At 50.5% G+C, this 26041-nt stretch overlaps 1 protein-coding gene across 1 annotated transcript in view; it reads left to right on the plus strand.

Annotated features, from left to right (window-relative positions):
* Positions 1–25634, plus strand: part of WDFY4 (WDFY family member 4) — a 276540-nt gene extending 250906 nt beyond the window's left edge. Inside the window, exons 52-61 of the mRNA XM_004432449.3 lie at positions 650–741; positions 6929–7141; positions 9695–9842; positions 10900–11084; positions 12040–12198; positions 16075–16254; positions 18143–18325; positions 20358–20442; positions 24109–24220; positions 25216–25634. Of these exons, the coding sequence (XP_004432506.2) occupies positions 650–741; positions 6929–7141; positions 9695–9842; positions 10900–11084; positions 12040–12198; positions 16075–16254; positions 18143–18325; positions 20358–20442; positions 24109–24220; positions 25216–25282 (1424 nt within the window). The 3' untranslated portion in view covers positions 25283–25634. The remainder of the gene's footprint in view (positions 1–649; positions 742–6928; positions 7142–9694; positions 9843–10899; positions 11085–12039; positions 12199–16074; positions 16255–18142; positions 18326–20357; positions 20443–24108; positions 24221–25215) is intronic.
* Positions 25635–26041: the final 407 nt, after the last annotated feature.

Genomic DNA, 26041 nt, shown 5'->3' on the forward strand with positions numbered 1-26041 from the left:
AAGAGTGAGGGAAGTGAGCCTGAAAGAGGGTAAGCAGCGTGGTCAAGGCTGTGCAGCTAGTGGGGAGGAAAGAGACTCGGGGTTGAATCCAGGCTCCTCTTCTTCATGTCTGCAGAAGCTCCCTCTTAAAACCTTGCTATCCTCGCTTTAAAACTGGGGAGAAAATGCATAACTTATAGAGTTGAATGAAGAGTCAGTAAGACAGTGTTTGCCAGGCACCCAGCATAGTGCCCTGGCAGAGAGTTAGGTGCTCAAAATATGATAGCTTTTATTGTTCTTGTTATGATCTCCTTCTTGTTTTAGCACTGGATATAAAGCACCCCGGTGAAAAGGGATAGAGTAGTGGGGAGGAAGATGTACCAACAGTGCCGACACTACAATCATTTTATACGACTTGTGAGCCAAGCACAGACGCTGCCTGGGAAGCAAGCAGGGCCCCGTGGAGAGGTCGAAGGCTTAGATCCCAAGTAGGAATTTTCCAGGCAGATGAGGGTGGGGGTCACTCCAGCCAGAGGAGGCAGGACGCAGCTCACAGCCTGATCTGCACGGGATCGGCAGTCCTGGATAGCACGGTGTTTACACCCCCCGGTTCCTAGCCCAATTTGGGCTCCTATTTACCCAAAGCCCTGCTGTTTCTCATCCCATTCAGGCTGCATGCAGGATGGGACAGTGCTGGGGGACGTGCAACTCCCTCCCTGGGCTGATGGGGACCCTCGGAAATTCATCAGCCTACACAGACAGGTGAGTCGAGCAGGGTCACCCCAGGGTCCCTGGTATCCTGAAGGAGGACCTCAGCATCCCCTTAGTCTCTGTGGGGGCTTTCTGTCCAAGTAGGGGGCTAGTGACAAGCACTTCTGAGGCTCTCATGTCTGGAGACTCCAGAGAAGGGGCTGGGCTCTGTGCCCCAGGTTGGCAGGAAAAGGCTCGTGTTCTGGGCTCTTTCAAGAGCCCCATTAGGCTTTGCTCTTATGCCAGTTTGTTGTTGGAATCACTGGGGGAAGCAAATTCAGGTTCTTGTTGATTGGGGGCAAGTCAATGTCCTTAGCCAACGCTGCAGGCGGGGCCACTCCCTGGGCCATACTGCCCAGTATAGCTCAGAGAAGGGCTCTCACTGGCCAAAGGATATACCAGGACTGGGGAGGACTTGGCTTATTACCCAGAAAGGCTGATGTGGGTAGAGGCCAGAGGCCATTTGGGGATACATATCCTGGATCAAATACCTGGGTTAGCATAAACACATGAAAATATGTTCAACATCATTAGTCTTCAGGAAAACATAAATTAAAACCACAATGAGAAGCTACCACACACTTACAAGAATGGATAAAATTTAAAATTCTGATAAAACCAAGAGTAAGCAAAGATGTGGAACAACCAGAATTCATCATACATTGCTAATGGAAAAAGCAAAATGGTACAGCCACTTTGGAAAAAACTTGGTAGTTTCTCATAAAGTTGAAGATACATTTGCCGTACCATACAGCAATTCCACTTATAGGTATTTACTCAAAAGAAATGAAAAATGTCCACAGAAAAGTGTATACATAAATATTCATCAGTTTTATTCCTATGAGTCAAAAACTGAAAACAACCCAAATGTCCATCAACTGGTAATGGATAAACAAATGATACATCCACACAGTGGAATATTGCTTAGCAATAAAAAGGAACAGATTATTGATACATGGAGCAACATGGATGAATCTGAAAAGCATTATCCTAAGCAAAAGAAGCCCAAACCCAAAGCTACATATTATGAGATTCTATTTATGTGACATTCTAGAAAAAGTAAAACTATAGGTACAGAAGACAAATCAGTGATTAGTAAGGTCTGGAGTAGGGGAAGATGGAAAAGGAATACAGGAGAAATTTTCAAGTTGATATAAATGTCCTATATCTTGGTTATGGTGGTGGTTCCATGACTGCATGCATTTGTCAGAACATATTGAACTATATATTTAAAAAGGATGAATTTAATTAGATGTAAATTATACCTAAAAAGAAAAAAAAACATCTAGGACAGGCCTGATGAGTAACAACAAAGCTGTGCCTTTTCCTCTGTCCTTCTCCCTGGGCAAGGAGAAAATTCTTCCCTGGCTTATCCTCACCTCTGGAAATTCAATAACAGCAGTCATGCCTCCCATAGTCCACTGGTCTTGAGTACTTGAGCCAGAGATGGACTTGACTTTCACGTGGCAGCAGCCCTTTCTCTAGGTGTTCTCAGAAAAGTTCTTGGCCTGGGGTAAATGAGCAGGCTCCTTCTACAGTTGAGCTGACGGCAGTTGCTGATGGTCTAGAGGGGAGGAAGATTGATCAAATAACCACACAAATAACAGGAAAACTGGTAACTGGGAAAAGTGCTACAAAAGAGAGAAGTGCAGTGCCATGAGATGGAGGTTAGAGATGTGACCCAGGGAAACTGGGTGGTGCTGATAACAGTGGGAGAACACTTTTTTGTGTGTGTGTGAGGAAGATCAGCCCTGAGATAACATCTGATGCCAATCCTCCTCTTTTTTTGCTGAGGAAGATTGGCCCTGGGCTAACATGTGTGCCCATCCTCCTCTACTTTATATGGGATGCCACCACAGCATGGCTTGACAAGCGGTGCATCGGTGCACGCCCAGGATCTGAACCTGTGAACCCTCGGGCCACCAAAGCGGAGCGCATACACTTAACCACTGCGCCACTGGGCCGGCCCCAGGAGAGCTCTTTTGATGGAGTGCAGATTAGATTGGAGTGGATTAGGATGTTAATTATTGACATCAGTGAAAATGTCAGAGTAGGAACCTCTGAAAATCCTCTACTTCATAAAAGCAATAAGAATAATGGCAAAAATTGTTGTAACAAAATGTAAGAACTCTGGAAATTAACCAAAGGCTTAGAACAATCAGGAGAATGTTCCTTCAAGAAAAATGACTGAATCCTGGTAAGAATAGCAAGATTTGTAGAGTTTGAACTTGCACTATTCCTATTTCTCCTCTCTAGCTCCACAGTAGACTTGAAAACCAACAGCTCACAATCACAGTGAAAAACAACAGCCTGGCAGTCAATGAGGCAGCCAAGTGGGGTTGGAGTTCCTTCAAAGCTCCATACCCAGAGAACTGTCATTATTTGACCTGCCTAGTGGTTCTCTGAAAGACCCCACCAGCAAGCCTGTCTTTATTTAACATTACTCAGAGTCTGCCCAGTGCAAACAGCCTTTTCTTCAGTGGCATTTGTCAAAAACAATCAGAGACAATTGTTTAATACTGTGGCTGCAGAGGCAGTGGATAATAATTGGGCAAACAATAGGCTAACAAAAAAGATTAAAAAGAAAAACTGGGGAATGAGATATGTATGAGACATCTTGAAAAACTTCAAAATATCCCTGGGGAGCTAGAAGGACACACATCTGTAGGGCTGTTTTCATGCACAAGGCTGTGCTCATGCTCAAGATATACCTACACAGGCCCTTAGCCCTGCCCTACTTCTGGCTTACACTGAAGCTCTGTGCAAGCAGAATGTGAAGGTAGAAGCAGAGTTTTGAACTGCCTTGCTGAACATTGAAACCATGCCCCAACATGCACATAGACTCCTTTTGCAAAGACTGGGAGACTTACTGGTTCCAGGCATTTAAAGAAATCTTCATCCAATCGTTAGCTGACCATTAAGCTAACAGAGCAAGGACTTCAGTGGCCACATATGACAAAAAACACAGACTTTACAGAACTAGTTCAGGAAAGTCACTAAACAAACAGAAACAACAAAAACAAACCTGGGGAGAGGGAAGAATCTGATTTCCGAATTGCCACATCATATTATTTAAAATGTCCAGTTTTCCACAAAAATCATGAGGCATGCAAAGAAAAATAAGTATGGCACATAACAACGGAACAAAAGCAGTCAATAGAAACTATGCCTGAGGAAGCCCAAACTTTGCTTACTAGACCAAGACTTTATTTAAATCAGCAATTGTAAATATGTTCAAAGAACTAAATAAAACTATATCTGGGGCTGGCCTGGTGGCTTAGTGGTTAAGTTTGCATGTTCTACTTTGGCGGCCCAGGGGTCGCAGGTTCGGATCCTGGGCGTGGACCTACGCACTGCTCATCAAGCTGTGCTGAGGCGGCATCCCACGTAGAGCAACTAGAAGGATATATAACTATGACATACAGCTATCTACTGGGGCTCTGGGGAGAAAAAAGAAACAAAGGAGGAGGATTGGCAACAGATGTTAGCTCAGGGCCAATCTTCCTCACTGAAAAAAAAATGTGACCGAAGACAAAAAAGTGTCGATAGATTGCAAAGAAGTAAAGGGGCAAGGGGACTGGAAGTTCTCGTAAGGTGGAAGAATAGTCTCAGGAAGTAGTTAAACAACGAGCAAAGTGAAGATGTGGCTTTCATCAACTGGGATGTTTGATGCGTGATTTTGAAGATAGAGGACTTATGAATACTGACATGGGTTAAGGTGTGTCTCTGAGAGTGAGTGACTTTAGGTGGAGTGGAGGCAGAAGTCATTGGAGAAGTGGAGCTTAAGGAACTGAGAGATGAGAGATTGAAATCAGTGAGGATGATGGCTGATCTTGGAGAAGAAAGGAACACATGACCAGGAGTCACCGTCTTTGATAGATGAGGAGAATAGAAGAGAAGTTGGTAGATGACAGCAGTGAGGATGGGGGTGGTAAAGTTACATCTCATGAACCACAGAGGAACAGATTTTTGTTCTTTTAACAAGACGGTAGAGGAACAGTGGTCTCGAGGTGACAATAAGGATTGAAGAGGGCACCAATCCCATCTGCTGGCCCCAAGACACATGGGGTGTAATTCAGCAGGTAGCCACCACTGGAGGCTCAGGGGAGAGCCAGGCTTCATCTAAGGAAAGGAGGTGGAAGAGATGCTCAGAAAGAGCTTGAGGATATGGGAAATGTGCTGGTTATGAAGTGGTAGGAAAAAAGGCCCAGAGGAAGGGTCAGCTATCCTGACCTGTGATCTTTCCTTGAGTGTGTGACCATTCTGCTATGTGGTCACCAATGAGTGCTTTCATGCAAACATCTACAGAAAGCTCTTCGGTGTGCTCCAGGCTAAATGGTAGGCTTGGGAGAGCTATGCCTTTCATCACGCCTCCTATGGCATTACCCCAGTGTGGCTTCCTAAAAGTCACTGTGGCCATATGCCTCAGAAAACTGACCTGGCATAGGTGACCTGACCTCCCCAGGCCCAGGTCTAGGGCTGCATGTCCTCCCAGAGGAGCAATAACGGCAGCCCAGACAATTCCAAACGAATGTCTTTGGGTCCTGGGGACCCAGCTTTGGAGTTGGGCTCTGCTCAGCAGAAATGGGTGCCATCTCTCAAGTGAACCGGGGTGTTGAAACACTGGCCCACATTTCCTCTTGCTCATGTGTGGCAACTCTTAAGAAATATTGCCAATCTGGGTGCCCTAATCTCTGCCAGCGCCATCCATCTGGGCTGTATCCACAAAAGGTCAAGCATGCTTGGGCTCCTATGCTAAATTTTTTTTTGTTTCCTCTTAGATGTCACCTTCAGTTAGAGGCAGATGTTGCTGGCTCCCAGTGGGAGCTGTATTCCTGAGTAGGGTGAGGTTTAGGTCCTGTTTAGAGGCTGTAAACTGAGAGCAAGTCTCCGTGGCTGAGTCTGGAACGTCTTCTGTGCTCCCACCCAGGGATGGCAAGCTTGCACATGGACAGAACGTTCCTCAAGGTCGTCATACGCTTGCCCCTTAGGTGCGTGGGAAGTGCTCTTGCCTGCTGCATGCCCCGGGCTGGACAGAGGTGTCCCAATCTGGGACGCTCACATCCTGGGGACTGAGTGCACCTCAAAGGCAAATTCTATCCTTTCCCTTCCAGGGATGATTCAGAAAGGGCTCCACAACCAGCTATCAATAATTTCCGGGTACTTGAGTGAAATGAGATCTGCTCAGTGAGGATGGATGTCCCCTGTGTGGTTCTGAGACCTGAAAGTTGGGAGTTGGGAGGGTAGGTTTAAAAAAACACACAGGGGGCCAGCCCCGTGGCCTAGTGGTTAAGATCAGCATGCTCTGCTTCAGCGGCCCAGGTTTGGTTCCTGGGTGGGGTGGGGGAGACCTATGCCACTCATCGGTGGCCATGCTGTGGTGGCGACCCACATACAAAACAGAGGAAGATTGGCACAGATGTTAGCTCAGGGCAGATCTTCCTCAGCAAAACAAGCAAACAAACAAACAAACAAACCACACAGGATCCTGCGCCCGAAGTGGGGTAATTATACCTGCCAGCAAAAGGTGGTGTTAATGGGCAGAGACGACACATATAAAACCCCAACCATGGTGCTTGGCACCCAGTAGGTGCTCAATGTAGCACTACATGGAGCTCGCCTTGCACCAGGCATGGGCACAAACTAACCCTCACATAAACCTGCAAAGAAGGTGCAATTATTGTCCCCATTTTACAGATGAAGAAACTGAGGAACAGCGATGGTAAGGAATATAAGTGGCAGCTCTGGGGTCCAGTCTGCTCCCGAGCATGTTCTCCTAACTGCTACCCTAGTCTCAGCCTCCTGACTTCTGTCGTCAGAATCAGCTCTCCCGCCTCGTATGTCAGATCTCAGCAGGACCCCAAGACTTTATTTTCAGTTTGTTCTCTTCCATTTAGATATCACTCCCAGACATGCATGGCATAGATATTCTGAACCTCATGGTTATTTTATGGAGTGCCTGAGCTGGGGTGGTGGGAACAGTCGGATCTGCTTTGCCACTAGCTGGAGGCAGGAATTGGGTGGTCCTTGGGTGGCCTGCACGTCTGCCCACTTAGTGCTCGTTGAGCGCGGGGAGGCATTACTCCTCTTTCCCGTGCAGCCAGCATCCTGATGCACGTGCCCGCTCCTGATCTGTGCAGAGAGCACAGGAGTCCATGAAAGGGCTGCATTTTTCATGCTCTTTGGCTTTTGGTTCCAGGCTTTGGAAAGTGATTTTGTCAGTGCCAACCTTCACCACTGGATAGACCTCATTTTTGGGTACAAGCAGCAGGGGTCAGCCGCAGTCGATGCTGTTAATACCTTCCACCCCTACTTCTACGGTGACAAAATGGACCTCAGCAGCATCAGTGACCCCCTGATCAGGAACACCATCCTGGGGTTCGTCAGCAACTTTGGACAGGTGCCCAAACAGGTACGGCACGCCATGTCCTTTGTCTTGCTTTCTCAAAAGAGTGTGTGCAGCGTAAGCTTGGGAGTGAGAGAGAGGGAGGACATTTTCTCCTGCAACAGGAGCAAGAGAGAGGACTGGAGAGGCAAAAGGGTCTCCAGTCCTCTTCCTACGGCTTCCATATCAGGACTTAACCCTCAGTTACCACTGACGTTGATGAAGGTGACGACACTGTTAATGATCATGGTGAAGGCTACATTCATCTGTGACGTATGTGATAGACACTATGTGAAATCCACAGGATTTACTGCTTTATGTCTGTATCTACCCTACATGGTCGTTGTGAAGATCCAATGAGTTAAGACATCAAGTGCTTGAAAGTGCCTGAAATATGATTAGCATTCAACAAATGTTAGTTATTAGTGTGATGACCTCATTGAATCCTCGCATAAGCTCTGTGTATAGGAATTATTCTTTTACAGATCAGGAGCCTGAGGCTCAGAGAGGCTAGAAAAATAACTTGCCTACCATTGCACCATTAGCAGGTGACAGGGTAGAGCTCCAGCCCCACCTGGCTGCTCCCAGGCCTCCTCCGTATTTCTACCAGCATGAGAGCTTTGAAGTTCTGCCTTCTGGGCCCCTGGTGAAATTGCAGGGGGCTCACGTGGGCCTTTTGCTCTGCTGGCTCCATCCCCCTTCAGGACAGTCATGTAGCAATGCGACACTGTGCGATCATGTTGACATCCTGATGAATGGTGTGCAAGAGAGCCAGGCACTTATATAACTGATCCCAGCCCTGCTAATCCCCAAACTTCAGTTCAGTGTAGAGAGATTTTCTTCCCAAACACAGCCAGCAGGGTTCAGAAGCATGGCTCTGCTGGCTGGGGTCCCAGCCTGGGCAGTCAGGAGTCAAGCTGAGAAACGAGCGCATAAACCCAGCCAATTCCAGGACCGTCCTGGGCAACAGCCTTCTCCACATGTAACCATGAGGCTGGGAGGGGCTCATCTCACAGTCAGTGCAAATCTAATAACATCTTTTCTGCCTGGCCTTACATGACATGCTGGGGTTCGCTCAGCTCCCGGGTGAGGGGAATGTGGAAGGGCCTGAGGGGGACTTGGAGAATGGGTGGCGCATCCAAATGTGGGTTTGGCCAGGGAGGGCTTGCTAGAAAGGAGAGGATTTCAGGAAAGAAGCTTGCGTAGCCTTATGGTTTCATTTCTTTAATATAAGAAATACAGTAATACAGATAAAGCAATTAAGTAACTCAAGGTAGTAGCCCCCACCATCCAACTGTGTCCTGTGTTATAGACTCACAGTCCTTGTCCACAAGCAAAAATATTGTCACATGAGTGTGATAATGGAGTGCACACAGTTTTAGATTCTGATTTTAGTTAATGATGTATCACATGAGCTTTTAAAAAATATTTCTAAATGATCTTCAGAATTAGAAATCTTCAAGTGGTCCCAGCCTAAAGGTAAGATGAAAATGCTTCAGGACTGTGCACTGTTCCATGAAGGGGCTGTGCCTGCTCAGGCTGTTACAGGGACTCAGCCTGTGGAGGCTTCAGTCATTCCACTATGCAAGGAAGAAAGTTATTTAATGGTCACTTAAAAATCATCGTTCTGATTTCTGTTTGTATTGACCACCCACCAGGCTGTACTAGATTGTCCAGCATCTGATGGAAGGCTGTAACTGAGCCAAGGCTGCTCTGAGACTCCCCCGGCTGCCCGCCGAGCCCCGCCTCTGCCCATGTGCCCAGCGGAGCCCAGCTCCCCTCCATCGTGGCACCCAGGGGATGATTCCTTTTAGGAGCAGAGGAATGTGCCTCATGGCTGGAGAAAACAGCCCAGCCAGCATAAGCCTGTCAGGGAGGGGAGGGTGGAGAGCTGGAGCTGGCCTCGGCTGCACTCTCTGGCCCAGCAGCAAGGATCCTGCCAGGCAGCACGGCCTTGCTCTTCATGCTTTGAATGGTTATGCAAAAAGTTTGGCATTAGGGACAGTTTGGCAGTAGAGATCTAAGAAAAATGAAAATAAGAAAAACCACTAATGGAGTTTGCCTGTGCTCTTTGCAATATTCGAATGGATGCTATTAAAGAATTCTGTGTGGATGGCCAGATGGATGTGCCTGCAGAGAGTTTGGAAGGGAAAGGAAAAAAATATGAGAACTAGCTCAAGCACATGAAGAGAGAGATGTGATCTAGAGAGGGAAGAGGGCCATTCTGACCCCATGATATGATAGGCAGCTCAGCTGGGGACCAGGGGCTCCTTGGTGAGGTCATCCTCTTCCCAAGCAGCTTGAAGAAGAAGACAGATTTGGCAGCCAGGAGGGCTACCTCTGCCAGCCCCACACTGTGACCTTGAGAAGGTAGCTGCCCCTCTCCGAGCCCCAGGCCCCTCATCTGCAACACCCTAGTGTTGAATTAGATGGTTCTGTTTATGCTTACTTTGGTCAGGAGCTAGCCTGGCCCAGGCAGCACCCAGAGCGGAGGTGCAGCTGTGACTTGCAGGGCACAGCTTCTCTGACCATCTTCCCTACTGACCTGTGCGGTGTGCATCTGTCCCCTTGCCTCTCCAGCTCTTTACGAAACCGCACCCGGCCAGGACTGCCGGAGGGAAGCCTTCACCTGGGAAGGATGTCTCCACACCTGTGAGCCTGCCTGGCCACTCGCAGCCCTTTTTCTACAGCCTGCAGTCACTGAAGCCCTCCCAGGTCACAGTCAAAGGTGACTACCTGGCCCTGCTTTGTTTGGTGCCCTGTCCCAGAGTCGTCCCTTCAGTCACTGGCGTTCCTCGGGAGGTTCAGGGGCACAGACCTGGGCAGGGTCTGGGGGTCTGACTTGGGATGGCTGTGTCTCCAGTCACAGCAGGAATCTGGGGAGGCCTCTGCTCTGGAAGTGTCCAGGACCTCCTCCGTTAGACCCTGACTTCTGAAGGCCCGCCTGTCCTTCTGTCTGTCTGTCAGAGACACACACTCCTCTGTCTCTCTTCCATGTACACACACACACACACACTCGCATACCTCTCGCTCTCTTTCATGCACACACACGACTCTCCCCGCCTCCAGAGTCGAGTGGGGAAGTCCCAGGTTTCCCGAGGGAGGGTTGCAGCCTCCTCTCCTCGGTACCTGCAGACACTGTTGCTCCTAAGCTCCCAGACAGCCACTAGCCACGAGCATGTGCCCTGGGGCAGATGGCTTGGACGTGTGTCCCTGCCCTGCGGCTCATTAGAGAAGCCGTGTGCGCGCGTGTGTGTGTGTGTGTGTGTGTGTGTGTGAGGTCTGACGTCTGTGCTGCCCTGGGGCATGCACTGCTTTTGGGATATCGCACTACCTGGAACAGCATTCTGGAGTTGTAGGAGGAGTATCAAGTTGGGTTTGCTGGGGTTTTTTCCTTTGAGGTCCGAGAGCAGCGTCCTTGTCCCACCCAGCCCTGCTAGATATGGTCCCCGGGAGGGCAGGAAGGGCAGAACCCCTAGGTTCCCATGGCTTTGTGCCGTCTGCCTGGATAACCTTGGCTCCTCCCCCAGCATCAGCTCTTAAGAGACACTTAATGTACGTGCTAAGTCAGGGGAGGAACCGAGGGCCCGGGGACCCGGCTCAGGGCCAGAGTCTGCCTTGGTTCCTGGAATGAGGCCTGGGAGGAAGGTGCCTTGGTAAGCGGCTCCTGCCCAGCCGTATGCTTTGTGGAGTCCGGGTTGCCCGCCCATGGCTCCTCTCTGGGCCCAGCTAAAATGGGTGTTGTCCTTTGACGTGTGAGCCCCACCATACTGACTGGGGAGCAGATATGTACCTTTTCTCTCTAGGCTCAGAATCTCCCAAAGGAGCCATCGGCCACATCGTCCCTACCGAGAAGAGCATCCTGGCCGTGGAGAAGAACAAGGTGCTGCTGCCCCCTCTCTGGAACAGGACCTTCAGCTGGGGCTTCGACGACCTCAGCTGCTGCCTCGGGAACTATGGCTCTGACAAGGTGAGTGGGCACAGGCCAGCAGGGAGGCCGTGAGGCCTTGGCCTCCTTCTGGTTGGGGCAGAGGTGATGGGCGAGCCCAAAGGTGGCATAGCCACCCACGCCCCACTTCCTCCACGTGGCTGTGCCCCCAGCCTAAGAGTGAGAGTGTTCGAGCGACTGTGCCAAGGGCCCCCATGGACCAAGCCTCCAGCCCACATTCCAAGGAGTGGATCTTGCAAGTTAGGGATGTGCGCTGTCATCTCCACAGTGGTCTCTGCCGCTGGCTGGTCACTTGGCTACATCAAGCCCTCCTAGCCTCTCAATCAGTCTGGGTGGGAAGTCCTGGGGTTCCTCCGGCCCCAGTCACAGCTTAGACTCAGAGGACACACACTGAGCATCCAACTGGTGACAGAAGCAAGCTGTCTGGTCACGTGTCCTCCATCCCTGCTTCAGGCCATCCAGTCATCTCGCCTTCTTGATGTGGCCCTGGCCACCTCCCAGCCTCCTTTCCTACCCTCGCTCCCCTCCCACTCCCCCCATCACATGGCATGAACTCCCTGCCCACTAAGCTCTCTCTCGCCCTCCCTAACCTCACCCCAGCGTCCTCATAAGGCAGCCAGTGAAACTGGTCCCAGATGTCACCTCTCCTGACAGAGGTCTCTGACCTCCCCAGGCTGAGTTGCCAGCCTCTTGATGCTCACTGTGCTCACGGGGGGTTCTCACTGCATCCCCATAACTGCCTGCCTGCTTGTCTCTCCCCGCCCGCTAGAGTATGAGCCCCTGGGGACAGGCCTGGATAGCCAGTATTTTGTCACCAGGGTCAGGGTCCTGGACAAGTGACACATCCCTTGGTTCCCAAGGCACATGGACAGGCCAGTGGCATCCAGACCTGCCCCCGTCTTTCTGTCACCCCGTCCTAGGCTCCCAGCCTCATACCGGCCCTGGCACCAGAGCTCATCTCACTTGTGTCCCACAGATCCTGATAACGTTTGAGAACCTGGCCCCCTGGGGCCACTGTCTGTGCGCTGTGTGCCCATCCCCCACGATGATCGTCACCTCCGGGGCCAGCGCCGTGGTGTGTGTGTGGGAGCTCAGCATGGCCAAAGGCCGCCCAAGAGGCCTGCACCTCAAGCAGGTACGGTACCTACAGCAGGGATGGTGCCTGAGACAGGTATGGTGCCTCGGGCAGGTACAGTGCCCTAGCGTGCTCCAACTCCCTGAGCACTGACAGCCCTGCTTCCCTTGGGAGTGGAGAACGCAGTGAGGTGCTAGGGTGGCACACGGCTATGTGTCATTCGGGGGCACCGTTTCATGCCCATGGGTGCAAGCACACGGGACAGGTGCCTTCACGGATGCACACCTCAGTGGGAGATGCCGCTCACCCTTCAGGGCCAGTAAAATTGGTGTCCTCGCATGGGAGAACATTTTTGAACATTTGCCATGGGCACTTTTTGTGGACAGCCTCATTTTACCTTCTCCACAGCCCTATACAATAGGTACCGTTATCATCCCTCCTTTACAGTGAAAAAGCAGGTGCAAGGAAGTTAAGTGACTTGTCTGACATCCTGGAGCCAGAAGATGAAAGACTGTCAGGACAGGGGCGGTCACGGGGGAGTTGAGCAAACACAGCCCGGGAGGCCGAGGACTCGCTCTGGCTCCTCACGAGCCACTGCTGCTCGTGCTGGTGAGCAGAGCGGCACTACCTGCTCGCTTACGACTCTGCACGTTAACTTTAATCTGTAAAGCAGGTGCTGTTAGTCCCATTTTCAAACAAGGAATCTGAGGCTCAGAAAGGTCGAGTTTGCATTTTATTCTGGGTTTCTCTAACTCTAAACCTCATGCTTTCCCCCTGTGTACGCTGGAACTTGCCCGAGAATATCACTAGGGGACTTGTCCAACTCTGAAATGCAGATCATTTCTGCGTCTGTTTTGTAGTTAGCCATATAGCCCCAAAGTTACAAAAAACGAAACTCGCCGCTGACCAGATTTCCTAGACTGACGGTTTTGCTGGCACGGAGAATGGGTCCCTCTGCCTGTTTTTCAAGCCCCCCCACCGGCGCACACAGTGCATGGTGGGCACTCCAGGAACGTGAGCTAAGGGAGTGAATGGTCCGTGCTGAGGGAGCCCATTAATCCTGCAGAGGTGGTGGCACCTGCTGAGAGGCAGCCACATGGTTCCAGTACAGGCTGCCTTCACCAGGCCTCTCTAAGGAAACCCTCCGAAGCCAGCCCTGGAACTCCCTGCCTTTTCACGTTCTTACTTTCTTGCTCTGGAGGTTTCCTTGCTCCTTCCATCCGCTGCTGTGTCAGGGGGCTGGGTGAAGAGACTGTGCCCTAAGTGAAGAGACTGTGCATTGCCAGTGTGGAGCGTCCCCTCCCCCAGGCATCACTGGAGGGATGGTGGGAGATCCAGCCCAGCCCCAGAGCCGGCCTTGGGGAACCAGGGAAGCGACCCTCCTGCCTCTGCTCCAGGTCCAGTTTAGCAGCGAAGATGCACTGTGAAGGCCCTGGTATTGACAGCATAAAAGTGTAATTTATCATCCTCTCCTAGTTCTAAATCTAAAAGAGAAAAAGGTACGGGGATCCCGCATGCTCTTATTTCCTAGGCGAAATAAAGCGCTTTATCATTTGCCTAGAGAGGCTGACATGGCCTTGGGGATCCCCAGACCACCAGCTGCTCAGTAAGGGGAATCCATCCCTGACTTGTAGACAGAGAAGTCGTCATTAAATAGCTTCATAAATAGTCTTTAGAAGTGTTTTATTTTAAGAGATATTACAACATTAAAGACAAATTTCAAATTTACTTCCAAGTGGAACAATGCTCTATAATTCGTACAGAAGCTCTCATTGTCACATAATACCATCCCTAGATATACATATTTATACTGTTCTGATCCTTGTGTAGATATGTTTATTCTATTTTCACCCAGCCTATCAAATTGTTTCCACTTTTATACAGCCTCTATATTTCACATTTCAATTGTTCCATATTATTCCATTGCCATAAAATTACATTTCAATTGTTTGTTGTCAATGCACCACAGTTTAATAAACGATTTCTTCTAAAACTAGACAATTACATTGCTTCCAAGTTTTAACTATTTTAAATAGTGCTGTGGAAGACATCTTATATGGATTGCTGTTTGCTTCTGATTGTCTCCTTAAAATAAATTTCAAGAAGCAGAATTACGAAGCAGTGACGTCATGCTTTCTATAATGGTTCCATAGCTTTACAATGCCACCAACAATGAATTGAGTACCCATCTCACCACAACGTATCCAGCGTGGGGAATTGTTTGACTTTATTTATTTTTCCTACTTTCGTTAGGTATAAGATGACATAGTGAAGTTATTTTGATTGGCAGTGTAGAGAGGTATTATTTTGAGAAAACAAAAGAGCTGGTGGAGAACACGTTTAAAACCACTGTCCTCCTTCCCTGATTTCCCTGGTCTTTCCAGAAGGACTGGGGGTGCTGGTTGCCTGTGGTGCTTTAGTTTCCGGGCTGGTGGGGGGCAACAAGCCTTACGTAGGTGGGCAGTGCCCACACACAGGCTGGTCCCCTCGCTCTCCAGCGCCTCCTCTGCAGAGCGGCAGACGTGGCTCCATTATAGGTGCTCTGCTCCGAGCTTCTCTCTGAATGCCAGCCCTTGCCCAGGTCCCCCGGCCTGCACTCTTTGGAGTCGCCGTGTTCCCAGCGGTCAGGACTTAGTCATCAGACTTTGTTCATTCTGGGAAGACGGCCAGAATGCTCCTGTCAAATTCTCCGCTTTTCTCTATTCGTGAAGACAGTTTCCCTTTTCCTAAGATGACCCAAATCTTCTCCCATGTATCATGCCCAGAGCCTTGCCAGCACATCTGGTTGGTGCATGTTAGGATCCATTGACGACAAACTAGAGTCCGTGGCAAAACTTTTAATTGCTGTGACCAGGCCAAGTGACAGCTTTGAAAAATGATGCTCAGCCTCATTAACACAAATGCGTGAGCAGTCGACGCTCCTTAGGGTGCAGGTTTATCACTAGGTAAGTCAGGGTAATCGCGTTTCAGAACACCACTTCCGCTCTTCTCCAGCCAATTCCAGAGGGCAGCAGGCACGTGTGTGCACAGCAGCTCTCAGATCAGGCTTACCCAGCAGCCTTTGGGATGGTTGTAATGGAAAGCATACTGTGACCAGCAGCAGTGGGCCTGGGGTACTAGTGTGCTTGGCAGACTGCCCCATTCCCTTGGGAACGTGTCCCCAGGGAGCAAGGCCTCTGGCCAGATGTGGACACATAACCATCCATGAGCCAGGCCAGACCCTGCACAGGCCAACCTAAGAGCCAAGACCAAGGCCCTGAGTCAGTCGCTGCCACGTGCCCAGACGGGATATGAACCGGGATCCATCGGACATGAAAAGTCACATCTTAACTATGACCTGACCTCCCGGCCTTTTTCGCAGTTTAGTTTCCAGGGGCATGTGTGTTTCTGAGGTTCCCTTAGTGTGGTGCTCAAACTTGAGCGTGCATGAGGGCTTGTGAAAAACCAGGCTGCGGGGCCTCACCCCCAGAGTTTCTGATGCAGTAGGTCTGGGATGGGACCTACAAATTTGCATTTCTAACAAGTTCCCAGATGATGCTGATGCTGCTGGTTGGGACACCACAGGTTGCACATCAGCACCCTTGCATATTAATGGTGGTCTGTGCTGCTTCAGGATGCAAGACTAATGTGGAGGATTACAGAGGGTAAGGTACTCCTGGGGTCCGCTTGAGTTGTGATAAAAGGACTACTGATTCGCCCCAGCTGGGCCTTAACCCTGGAAACAACTGGAACTGAGAGGCCAGCCGTGGACGCATGTGTGTACACATACACATACACACACACACCCGGCCCCTCACAGACTTTCAGATCACTGAGTCACTCTGAATCTATGTTTCCTCATCTGCGGTCCAACAGTAAAAGGGAGGGCAGAGTATCTCCCCAAGTAGCTGGATTAAGGGTCCTTCTCATAACTGTGGGTCTGTCTCCTGTCTCTAGGCCTTGTATGGACACACACAGGCTGTCACATGCCTGGCAGCATCAGTCACCTTCAGCCTCCTGGTGAGTGGCTCCCAAGACTGCACGTGCATCCTGTGGGACCTGGACAACCTCAACCATGTGGCCCGCCTGCCTGCCCACCGGGAGAGCATATCCGCCATTGCCATCAGTGATGTCTCGGTGAGGTCCCTCTTTCTCAATGTCTGTGTCCTCGACATGTCTGTGAGCCTGCATGGCAGCATGTGTGGTAACATGGTGGTCAGGGGCCCAAGAGAAAACCCAGGAGCAGAGAGATGCTGGCCACCCCAGAATGTTGAGAGGGCCCCAAATGTGTGGAGCATTCTCTACACAGACAGAGTGGAGCCATCAACATGTGCAGCATCTGGGTCTAGATTTTATTTTTTGCTTCTTTGTTTTTCTCCCTCCGGGTAGTGGGGTGGTGGAAGGTGTGTGTTCTGGCACGGGCATCAGGGAGTTGGGGGAGGAAGTTGGCTCTGATGAGGGATCTGCTAGGCGTGACTGACTAATTCAGCCAGTTGACTGCAAATCGGTGTTGACTCAGCAGGTGCCTCTGGTCTCCAAGGCAGGAAAGGAGCGGCCTCTGCTTGTCCTTCCATGCTGGCTGTTAAAGATAAGCCTGTTAGGAATGTGTGTATGTGTGTGTGTGAGATAGAGTTAGAGAGATATTAGTGTGGATCTTCTCCCAGCTTCACCATCATAGGGCATGGGGTTTCATAGGAGGAGGAGGAGATGATAGAGGAGCCTCCTGGTGCCAACTTTGGCTGAAAGTTGTGCTCCAGGTAGGTCTGAATCCAGGATGAATGTTAGATGGGCAAATGGAAGAGGGATGGATGAGTGGATAGATAGGTGGAGGGATGGGTGGGGGAATAGATGGATGGATAGGGGAATGGATGGATGGATGGACGGATGGGTGGATGGATGGATGGGTAGATGGATAGATGGTCAGATGGAGGGATGAATGAGTAGATAGATGGCAGATGGGTGGATGGATGGATAAATAGTTAGGTGTGTGAGTGGATGGATATTTGGGTTAATTAGTGGGTAGATAAGTAGATGGGTAGATGGAGGATAGATGAATGGATGGTGGGTGAATGGATGAATGCATGGATATACAAGGGAAAGCACTAAGCCCTGTCTGGGACAACATAAAACTCATAAGGAATTATGTCCCCAGACCTCAGAAAAAACTGATATAGGACAGCAACTTGTTGAACTCATCTTGTCCTGAAGCCATTAGAGTTCACTAAGTGTCTGCTGGGTCAAGTGCTGAGTGCTGGGCAGAGATGTATCAGACATGGTCCCTGGCCTCAGGCAGACTATACCAGACAATTCAGGAAGGGACATGATGGAGCCCAGCCCAGGGGGCTGTGGAGGGGCATGGAGCTCCCTATATCCCTTCTGTGGTTAGAGCAAGGTTCAAAGGCATGGCAGCAGATGGCTCTGCGTGTCCTTGGTGACAGTGGAGCATGGGCACAAAATAAACAGGGACTTGAGAAGCAAACACTCTGGATAGAAACATTTCAGGAGATGCAATGAGGAAATTTCTCCTCAGAAATTCCCTCTGGAGGGACAGTGTTCAATTTTATGAGCCACATGCAGTCATTCGAACTTGTGTACTCTGCCCTCCACTAGGTGACGTCCAAAGCTTCTTCATGGGGACAGGGCTGGCCAGCTAGGTGTAGGCCCCGTGTCCAGAGCCAGGGGTGGTCTCCAGGTGGAGTCTTCTATGCCAGTCAGTATACTGCCAGGGAAAGGATTGTGGGAGGAGTCCGAAGAGTGAACCAGTCAGCTTGTGCCAGGAAAAGCAGAATCCAAAGGTATGATTGCAGTATGAAAAGAGCAAGAAGTTTACAGTTGTGTGAGAACACAGCAGACCTATGAGCCGGCTGGGAAGAAGAGGGTGTCTGGAGGTCTTCGAGTACCTTGGTTAGTCTTCCGAAGATGGCAGGTTAAGGGTGCTTGGGTGTACAAACTGAGTGGCTGAGCGAGTGGCAGATGGGCAGGTGGTGAGCCCAGCTTGGAGTGAAGCCAGCTCTCACTGCTGCAGGGCACCATTGTCTCCTGTGCGGGAGCCCACTTGTCCCTATGGAACATCAACGGGCAATCCCTGGCCAGCATCACCACAGCCTGGGGCCCAGAAGGAGCCATAACCTGCTGCTGCGTGACGGAGGGGCCAGCGTGGGACACAAGTCATGTTATCATCACTGGGAGTCAAGACGGCATGGTCCGGGTAGGTGTGTCTTGGGCAGAATGAGGGCATGGTACAAGAAATGTGTTCATCTCCATTCTGTTCACTTCCTCCAATGGTCCAAATCTGTAGGCTGCATTTGAGACCATTCCAGACCAGGTCCCCACAGCAAGTAAGTGCAAAAGCAAGGCTCTTTCCAGACAAAATGTAAATAAATAAATAAAATTATATATAATTTTAGACACGTACACTCATATAATGAAATAAACACTTATCGTCACAAGATATGAAAGCTGAATGGCCAAATGCATAGTAATACAGCCCAGTGCCAATAAGAGATATTTAGGCCGTTCATTCATTTATTCACCCACTTGTCCATCCATTTATCCATCCACCCACTCATCCGTTCACTCACCCAACTATTTATCTCTCTACCTATTCATCCTTCCATCCTTCTATTTATCTCTCCTTCCATCTACCCATCCATCCATCCACCTGACTATTTGTTCCTTCAACTATCCATCCATTCATCCATCCACCTTGAATTCTGGCTCTGTGCCAAGCACTTCATACAAGCCATGGGGGACACAGAGATTAATGATAAACAAACTCTGGTCCTCAGTATGCTCAGTATTCTAGAAGAAAAGACAAACAGAAAATACATGTATGTGGTTCTTACTATTCGGATAATCAGAGTGCCATGGATCCTCTGAGGAGGGCTGTGGAGAGGGCGAGCATCAAGAAACCAAGAAGAGGAGGAGAGGGAAACACTGAGGTGGAGTAGCGTGGGAAGAACAAAATATGGGTGATTTTTTGAGGATGACGGGAAAGATGAAGGAATGAGTAAAGATAAGGCACGATTAAGAGGCTTACTCCAGAAACTGTCACTTGAATTCCACAGTTTATGACAGGAAATGTCCACAGAATGCCACAAGGTATTCAAGACAATGCCCACTGAATTCCACAAGCGTTTATGACAGCTTGCTGTGCGCCAGCATGGCTAAAGCTTAGCCTTGCCCTCCAGGGGCCTCCATGCTCACAGTCTCGGAATAACCATGGAGTTGATGCTCTAAGAAGCAGAATGAGTAACACGGTGGGGGTCCACGAGGAGAATGGATTCATTTCCAACAGAGAGACATCAGAGGAGGTGTCATTTCCACTGAGTCCTGAGGACGAGGAGAAGTCAGAGCATATGGGGAAGACCATGCAGGCTGAGGGGCCAGCGTGCGTGGACAGGAGAGACGAGGCTAAGGAAGCCCCCCGAGAAGTCCCCTTACGAGGCCGCGTCTGTGGGCTGTGAGGGGGCACATGGTCTCTGTAGAGGGCAGGGTGTCCGGGGCGGGCCAGAACATGAGGAGGTCACGACGGTCTGCGCTTGGTGGGTCGTGGTTCATGCAGTGGGTCAGTCAGAGGAGCCTGGGCTGGCTGAGCAGCAGGGGCATTTCCTTCGTGGGCCTGCCCAGAGCACAAAGCGGAGTCTTCCCTGCACTCAGCACTCATCCGTTCGGTACGGAAACTGAGCTCCTGCGGTGGCCCAGTGCTGTGCTGGGCGTGCTGTGGAGCCCACAGCAGCATAGGCTGGTCCTCGTCCTTCAGCCACAGAAAATCCACACTCAGCAAGTGAGGAGCCGAATGTGGTCAGCTTGAGGGCATTCACCACAGGCCTTGGGACCAGAGGCCAGACACAGAGGACGGGGAGGCCCAGCTGCTGAGTGGTGAGGGAGGCCCCTGGGGATGGTGGCAGAGGGACGGGAGGACATGAGCTAAGTAAAATGGTAATAAACTGGCTGCTGAGTCTCGTTCCTGCAGGGAAGGGGTTGAGGGGAGATGCACTCCAGACACGGGGTTGGGGAGTGAGCTCTCCCAGGCTGCACCCGTGCTCCGCTGAACCTCTGCGAAGGGAAGCTGAAGCCTAAGCAACCTTTTTATGAGAATACATTAACAGCAGACGTGAAAGGGGGCCGTGCCCCACCTCTTCCTTCAGAGTCCCCAGGTGTGAAGGAATGGGACGGGCACCAAGCCTGCAGATGACATCACTTCCCCAGCCCATGGCATTTTTTTCTTTTCTGGACAGATTTGGAAGACTGAGGAAGTGAAGATGTCTGTCCCTGGGCAGGCAGTGCCAGAGGAGCCCTCAGCTCAGCCTCCAGGCCTGAGAGGTAACTGCCCGGCTAGGGTTGCATGTGGGGCGCCCTTGCCTTGCTCAGCTCTCCATCTCCTCTCCCCTCCCCTCCTCGGCCCAAGGGCTGCAGCTCCACCCAGGCCTGCAGAGCCCAAGGAAGCCATCGAGGATCTCAGGATGTTGCCAGGTTTTGGGGGGACTGGAGCGCAGTTTACGCGAGCTGCTAGTGGAATTTGAAGCAGTATAGAGAAGCCCTGTTGAATTCCGGCCTCGTCCTGCAGGAACCAGCTGGCTCTGGGGTGCTCCCTGGCTGTGTGAACAGTGGTGGGGGTGGTTGTCAGGGGCTCCTGAGCTGCAGGAGGGGGACACGCCTCGCAGAGCTTGGTTTGATGCTCTTCATCTGACTGGATGAATCTTGGATGCCAAACTCCCCAGCCCAGGGCCTGGTTCAGCTGGCCACTTGCCTGGACAGCCAGGCTGCAGACAGGAACGGGGAAGGGCCTTGCTGTATCCCTGGGGAGGGGAAGTGGTTCCACAGGCCCTCAGCCTGCCCTGTTGATTCTGGCTCAACCCTCCAGGCACCCTATGGCGAGTTCCTCAGAGTGGGTCTGAGGGTCATCAGCATCAGCATTGCCCAGGAGGCTTATCAAAAATGTAGATCTGAGTTCTGTTCTCACCCCAATCCCTGGGAAAGATTGGAGGTTGTTAGAATTTCCATGTCTAACAAGTCCCCAGGTGAGTCTCAGTGTGCACCAAGTCAGAGAACCACTCTTCTGGAGCAAAGCCCTCTCTGGGTTGTGGCAGATGGGACTTAAGTAAGAAAATCTGTTCTGCTTTCTGCCATCACGACCAGTGGCACCATCACCATGGCCACCATCACAGAGCTGCAAGGGAGAGAGCTGACCATAAGCAGTTTCTGTTGTGCACACTTTCCATGCGTTCTCTTATTTCTCATGGCAACCTCGTGAGGTGGATAGTACTATGACACCCACGTGAGAGGTGAGGAAACTGGTGCAGAGAGAAGTTCAGTAACTCACCCAAAGTTAGCCAGAAGCATATTACTACGATCATTCTCACTTCTGCCACCAGAGTAGACGCGACCTCAACCACAGATACTGCCATGTAATCACTGTCACCACCACCACCAGACCACCCCATCCGTGATGAGCACAGGCACAAACGTCACCATCAAAGCTATGCCTCCTTCTCTTCTCACCTCCCAATAGCCACACCATCACCTCCTCCAATGCAGCCAACCTGTCTCAGCTCTGTCTTCATGCAAGATTCTGGCCCAGAACTGAGACATCTTTCTTGGTGCCCATGATTAAAGGAAACATGTTACTATGAAGTGAGAATTCTCCTGTCATCTTGGCCCTTCTGGTTTTCTCTTTATGCCAAGACCCATGATTATCCACAGGAGAGAAGTTTCTAGATTGCTGAGGGCTGCCCTCTGAAAAGAGGAGCCATTTTCACTTAGTTCGTTTCTAAAGTGTACTCCCCACCTCCTTGATTTATTTAGTCACCAATTCGTGATTCTTCATTCACACAGCGTACACAGACATTGGCTCAGCCCCTGCTAGGTCCTAGGCTCTGCATAGGAATCTCTGTCTTCAAGATAACACCATGCAGGAGTCCTCATCAACAATTTGGGCTGACCCAGCATGGTGGCCTCACAAGGATCTATAGCCATGCTCAGTTCACAGGTCATCGTATCTCTGGAGTCCTTTGGGATCGAGCAGCCCATTTCAGTGTAAAAAGGAAGACAGATGAGGCCTGTGCATTCTGAGGAACTCACGGCACTTCTTCAGAGAGCAGGGGCCAAACTCCTTCCCCACCCCCAACCCCCTGGAGGAGAGCTAGCACAGGGCTCTGATTCTCCAGCCTGCTTATGAGCTGATTCTCTGGTACACCTGCATGAAGGCACGCCGTGTCAGTCTTGGGCCCAACTGCCCACTTCTGAAGCTATTGAGGTCCAAAAAGCTAAAGGCGTTAGCTCAGCCCATGCTTAACAAATGGATGTCGAGCAAGAACGCTGGCTAGATGGGTGGGTGGGTGGATGGAGGGACAGACGAACAAAGGACACCTCAGAGCCATCCCATTCATTCTGGAAGTGCCAGTGGATTCACGGGTGTCTACTTAGGATCAATGGTTGTGGTGAGGTTGTGTTCACTGGTAATGGGGGCTACTGAGATGAGAACTGAGATAAAAAGCAGGAAACTTGACCCAGCTCTGTCCCCAGCAACTTCTCTGGCCCTCAGTTTCCCCATCTGTCAAATTCTTGTACACCCTAACTTGTAGAGAGCTAGTGACGAAAAAATAATAGATATAGACAAGAAAGTACTCAACAAAATGCAGGTCATTACTGTCATTTTCTCAGACTTCTGGGAGACTTCTCCCCAGTACACTGGCTGATGACATTAGGGAAATTTCAAGATGGTTTCAGGCCGACAGGAGCCCCAGGTCCACACCCTTCCCCTGCTGTTTGTCCTGACCTGAGGTCACCACTGCCCTGTAGTATTAACTGCCAGGGTTGTGGTTACAGTTCTTGGGAGGATTAGGATGAAAGGACATGAAGGCAGAGATATATACATAAAAATCAGGCTGGGCCACAGTTCAGAGGTAGCAAATCCATGTGTAGATTTAGAAACCTAACCACTGGAGGTCTTGTTGTTCTCCTAATATTGCCCCAAACTGGTTTGTTGGAAAGGGACCAGTACTGGCCATGACACATGGATATTTGAGTGTGTCCTCTTGGTGTATGTATTGCTCTATCCCTCAAATATCTTAAGGAGCAGAAGAGGAGATTTTTGAAGATATAAAGGACACTGCATTTGTCTGCACATGTAATCTAAATTCTGCCTGGAATTCATTTATTTGTCATTTGCAGCAGAAGCAACCCAGTTGAGTACAATTTATTTGAGGAATCACCTCATAGACTTGGACTCAATCTGGTATATAAAGAGAAGCACTTGTTGTCTGGACTGTTCCACAAACACACAATGCACGTGCTTTTCCTTGTGCACAGGCCTGTCTGCAGACAGAGTTGGCCGCCCTGGGACAGCTGGGGCAGCTCTGTCATTCCTGCCCTGACTCCAACAACGTGACTTTGCAGAGACGTACCCAGCTGATGTCTCTCCATCTCACCCTCCACGTTGAAGGAATTACTGTCTGTCCCCAAATGCAGTCATTAAAATGAGTGAAGTAACAATTATTGAGTTATATTTTTTGAAAAAACATTCTCAGCATTTAATTATTGGCTGCAGCGTGAGAGGATTTAGATAAGTTGATAATGCCAACTTTATGTAATTTATTTTTACTAGGCAATTACGGGCTGCATTACATCCTGGCAGCAAGGTATTGTGGGGCATCTTATTAAGCATACAGCCAGTAAACACTGATGAACAATTTTGCTGAACTAGGCATGCAATTTAGAAAGCAATAATACACAAATCCAATTTGGTACACAATGGATACCGCAGCACGTCAGCACATGTAACTATCACAGCCTACAAATTAAATTGGGACGGCCCTTTTTGCAACAGCACAGGCCAAGATTAAATATATTTCCCCCTCAATTTAACAAGTTGCTGACCACAAATATAAATATGTGTCTATGTGTTCGTGGTCCTGTGTGTGGACGTCCACGTGCACGTGTGTGAAGCCACTCGGGTTTTCTAACTGTTCTTGCACACGATCCCCACAGGGCACAGGTGGGAGAAGAACCTTGCCCTGTGCAGAGAGCTGGATGTCAGCGTGGCTTTGACAGGGAAGCCCAGCAAGACCAGCCCTGCGGTGACAGCTCTGGCCGTGTCCAGGTAACCACGGCTGGCTTCTCCAGGCCTCCAGCAGAGGGCGCTGTGGCCACCTCTAGGAATGTTCCAGCGGCTCTTGCCCTGGGAGGTGGCCTCACCACCACAGGCCCCGGGAGGGCCCACCACACACAGGGTGCAGGCAAGGTGGCAGTGTAGGGCCCTAGGAATTGTTTTTTAACATGCATATATCCTTGCTCTCTCTCTCGAATATCCATGAATTCATAAAGAAATCCAAAAGGTAAAAAAAAAGTATATTGCCTTGTAATTTTATCCTAAAGAGGGACGTTTTTCCTGAGGTCCACTGCTGATGGTGACATTTGGTGTGATAATTATCCTACGTTACAGAAAACGCCTCCTGAGGGCTCTAAGCCCATGTAGAAGAGCCCAGTGTCAGATATGGCACTTGACGGGCATTATTTTATTCTTCACGATTACCAGTGGTGGTACTGACGACCATTAACCCGTTCCACACACTAGGCAGTGTAGTCTCAGAGGCTGCGGACCGTCGAGAGCCGCTTTCCTTCCTCCTTCCTTGCTCTGGAGTGGGCCACTCAGGGTCCGTGGTGGTGGGAAGCACATGGTGTTCTAGATGCCAGGCTGAGGTAGGGTGGGGCGTGGGGATAGGGACAGAAAGGCCAGAGCCCTAAGTCTTTGCTGGAGAACCTGCCATTCGTCTGCCTGGGGGCCTGGCTGCATCTCTCACAGGCCAGGAGGCGCCTGGAGATGCTGGAGAGAAAAAGTCAGGGCCTCACCCAGCTCCCTGGAGCCCAGGCTTGGAGCTTCCCCTCAGTGCTGTGGGAGCCACAACCCTCATAGTTCAAAAGTTCCCCACAAGGTCCAAACATTCCCCAGTTCTCTCACTCCCTCCTCCTGTTTCAGGTGGAGGCCAGGTGCTGCTGCTCGGGGAGGGTGGCATGTATCAATTTTCTGAGTGCCTGCTGGGATACGTGCACTCACAGGCTTGCCACTAACTCCTGTCTATTCTTTCTCTTCTCAAGAAACCAGACCAAACTCCTGGTCGGCGATGAGAAGGGGAGGATATTCTGCTGGTCTGCAGAAGGATAGGAAGAAAGAGACAGTGGAGGCTCTGGCATAGCAGTGTGTGCCCTGAGGGCCAGGAGCGCGGGGCAGAATGTGGGCTGAGGCAGTGCCTGGGCGTGAAGGAAAGGTTCCTGAGGACGGGGCTGCTGGCCATCAGAGCCACCTCCTGAGCCCTCTCCATGGCCCATGGAACTCTGGCCTTGGATTGCACAAGGATGCGCTTCTGTAAAACGGATACGAGCCTATATCGGGGCCTGTGAGCAGCATACTGGGAACTGTGACTCGTTGATGCCAACCTGCACACGAAATCACACGACTCACCTTTTCAAAGGGCTTATTGCACTGAAAAAAATTGGGTCACTTAGTGGAAACTAATGGGAAATATTGTATTGTCTTTATTTTATTAAAACAACTGTTTTCCAAATGCAAGGCTCTTGAGTTTAAAATTGCCACCCTTTCCACTCAGGTATTTGCATCTCCATACTTAGAAAGGCAGGAAGCCCCAGGAAGCACAGCCCACCCTCAGAGTGTTTCCAGCCCCTCCTGTCTCCCTCTGAGGAGTCTGGCTCCTCTCCTGGTCTTGCCTGCCTGCTGTGTAGGGGCTGATGGGGAGTGGGAGGCCACGCTCAGGATGCCAGCCTCTGTGACTGAGGCACAGGATGTGGGCGTGATGGCTGCCCGTTGCAGGTGTAGGGAAGTCAGTCTGGGGGCACACACTCTCCTGGGTGTGCCTGCCCCTGTCTCTGCACCCCACAGCAGACGCTGGGTCCCGGTCAGGCTTGG

This window comes from Ceratotherium simum, chromosome 6 (assembly GCF_057802395.1).
Source record: "Ceratotherium simum simum isolate JZ-2026a chromosome 6, ASM5780239v1, whole genome shotgun sequence".
In the NCBI taxonomy this organism is placed as follows: Eukaryota; Metazoa; Chordata; class Mammalia; order Perissodactyla; family Rhinocerotidae; genus Ceratotherium; species Ceratotherium simum.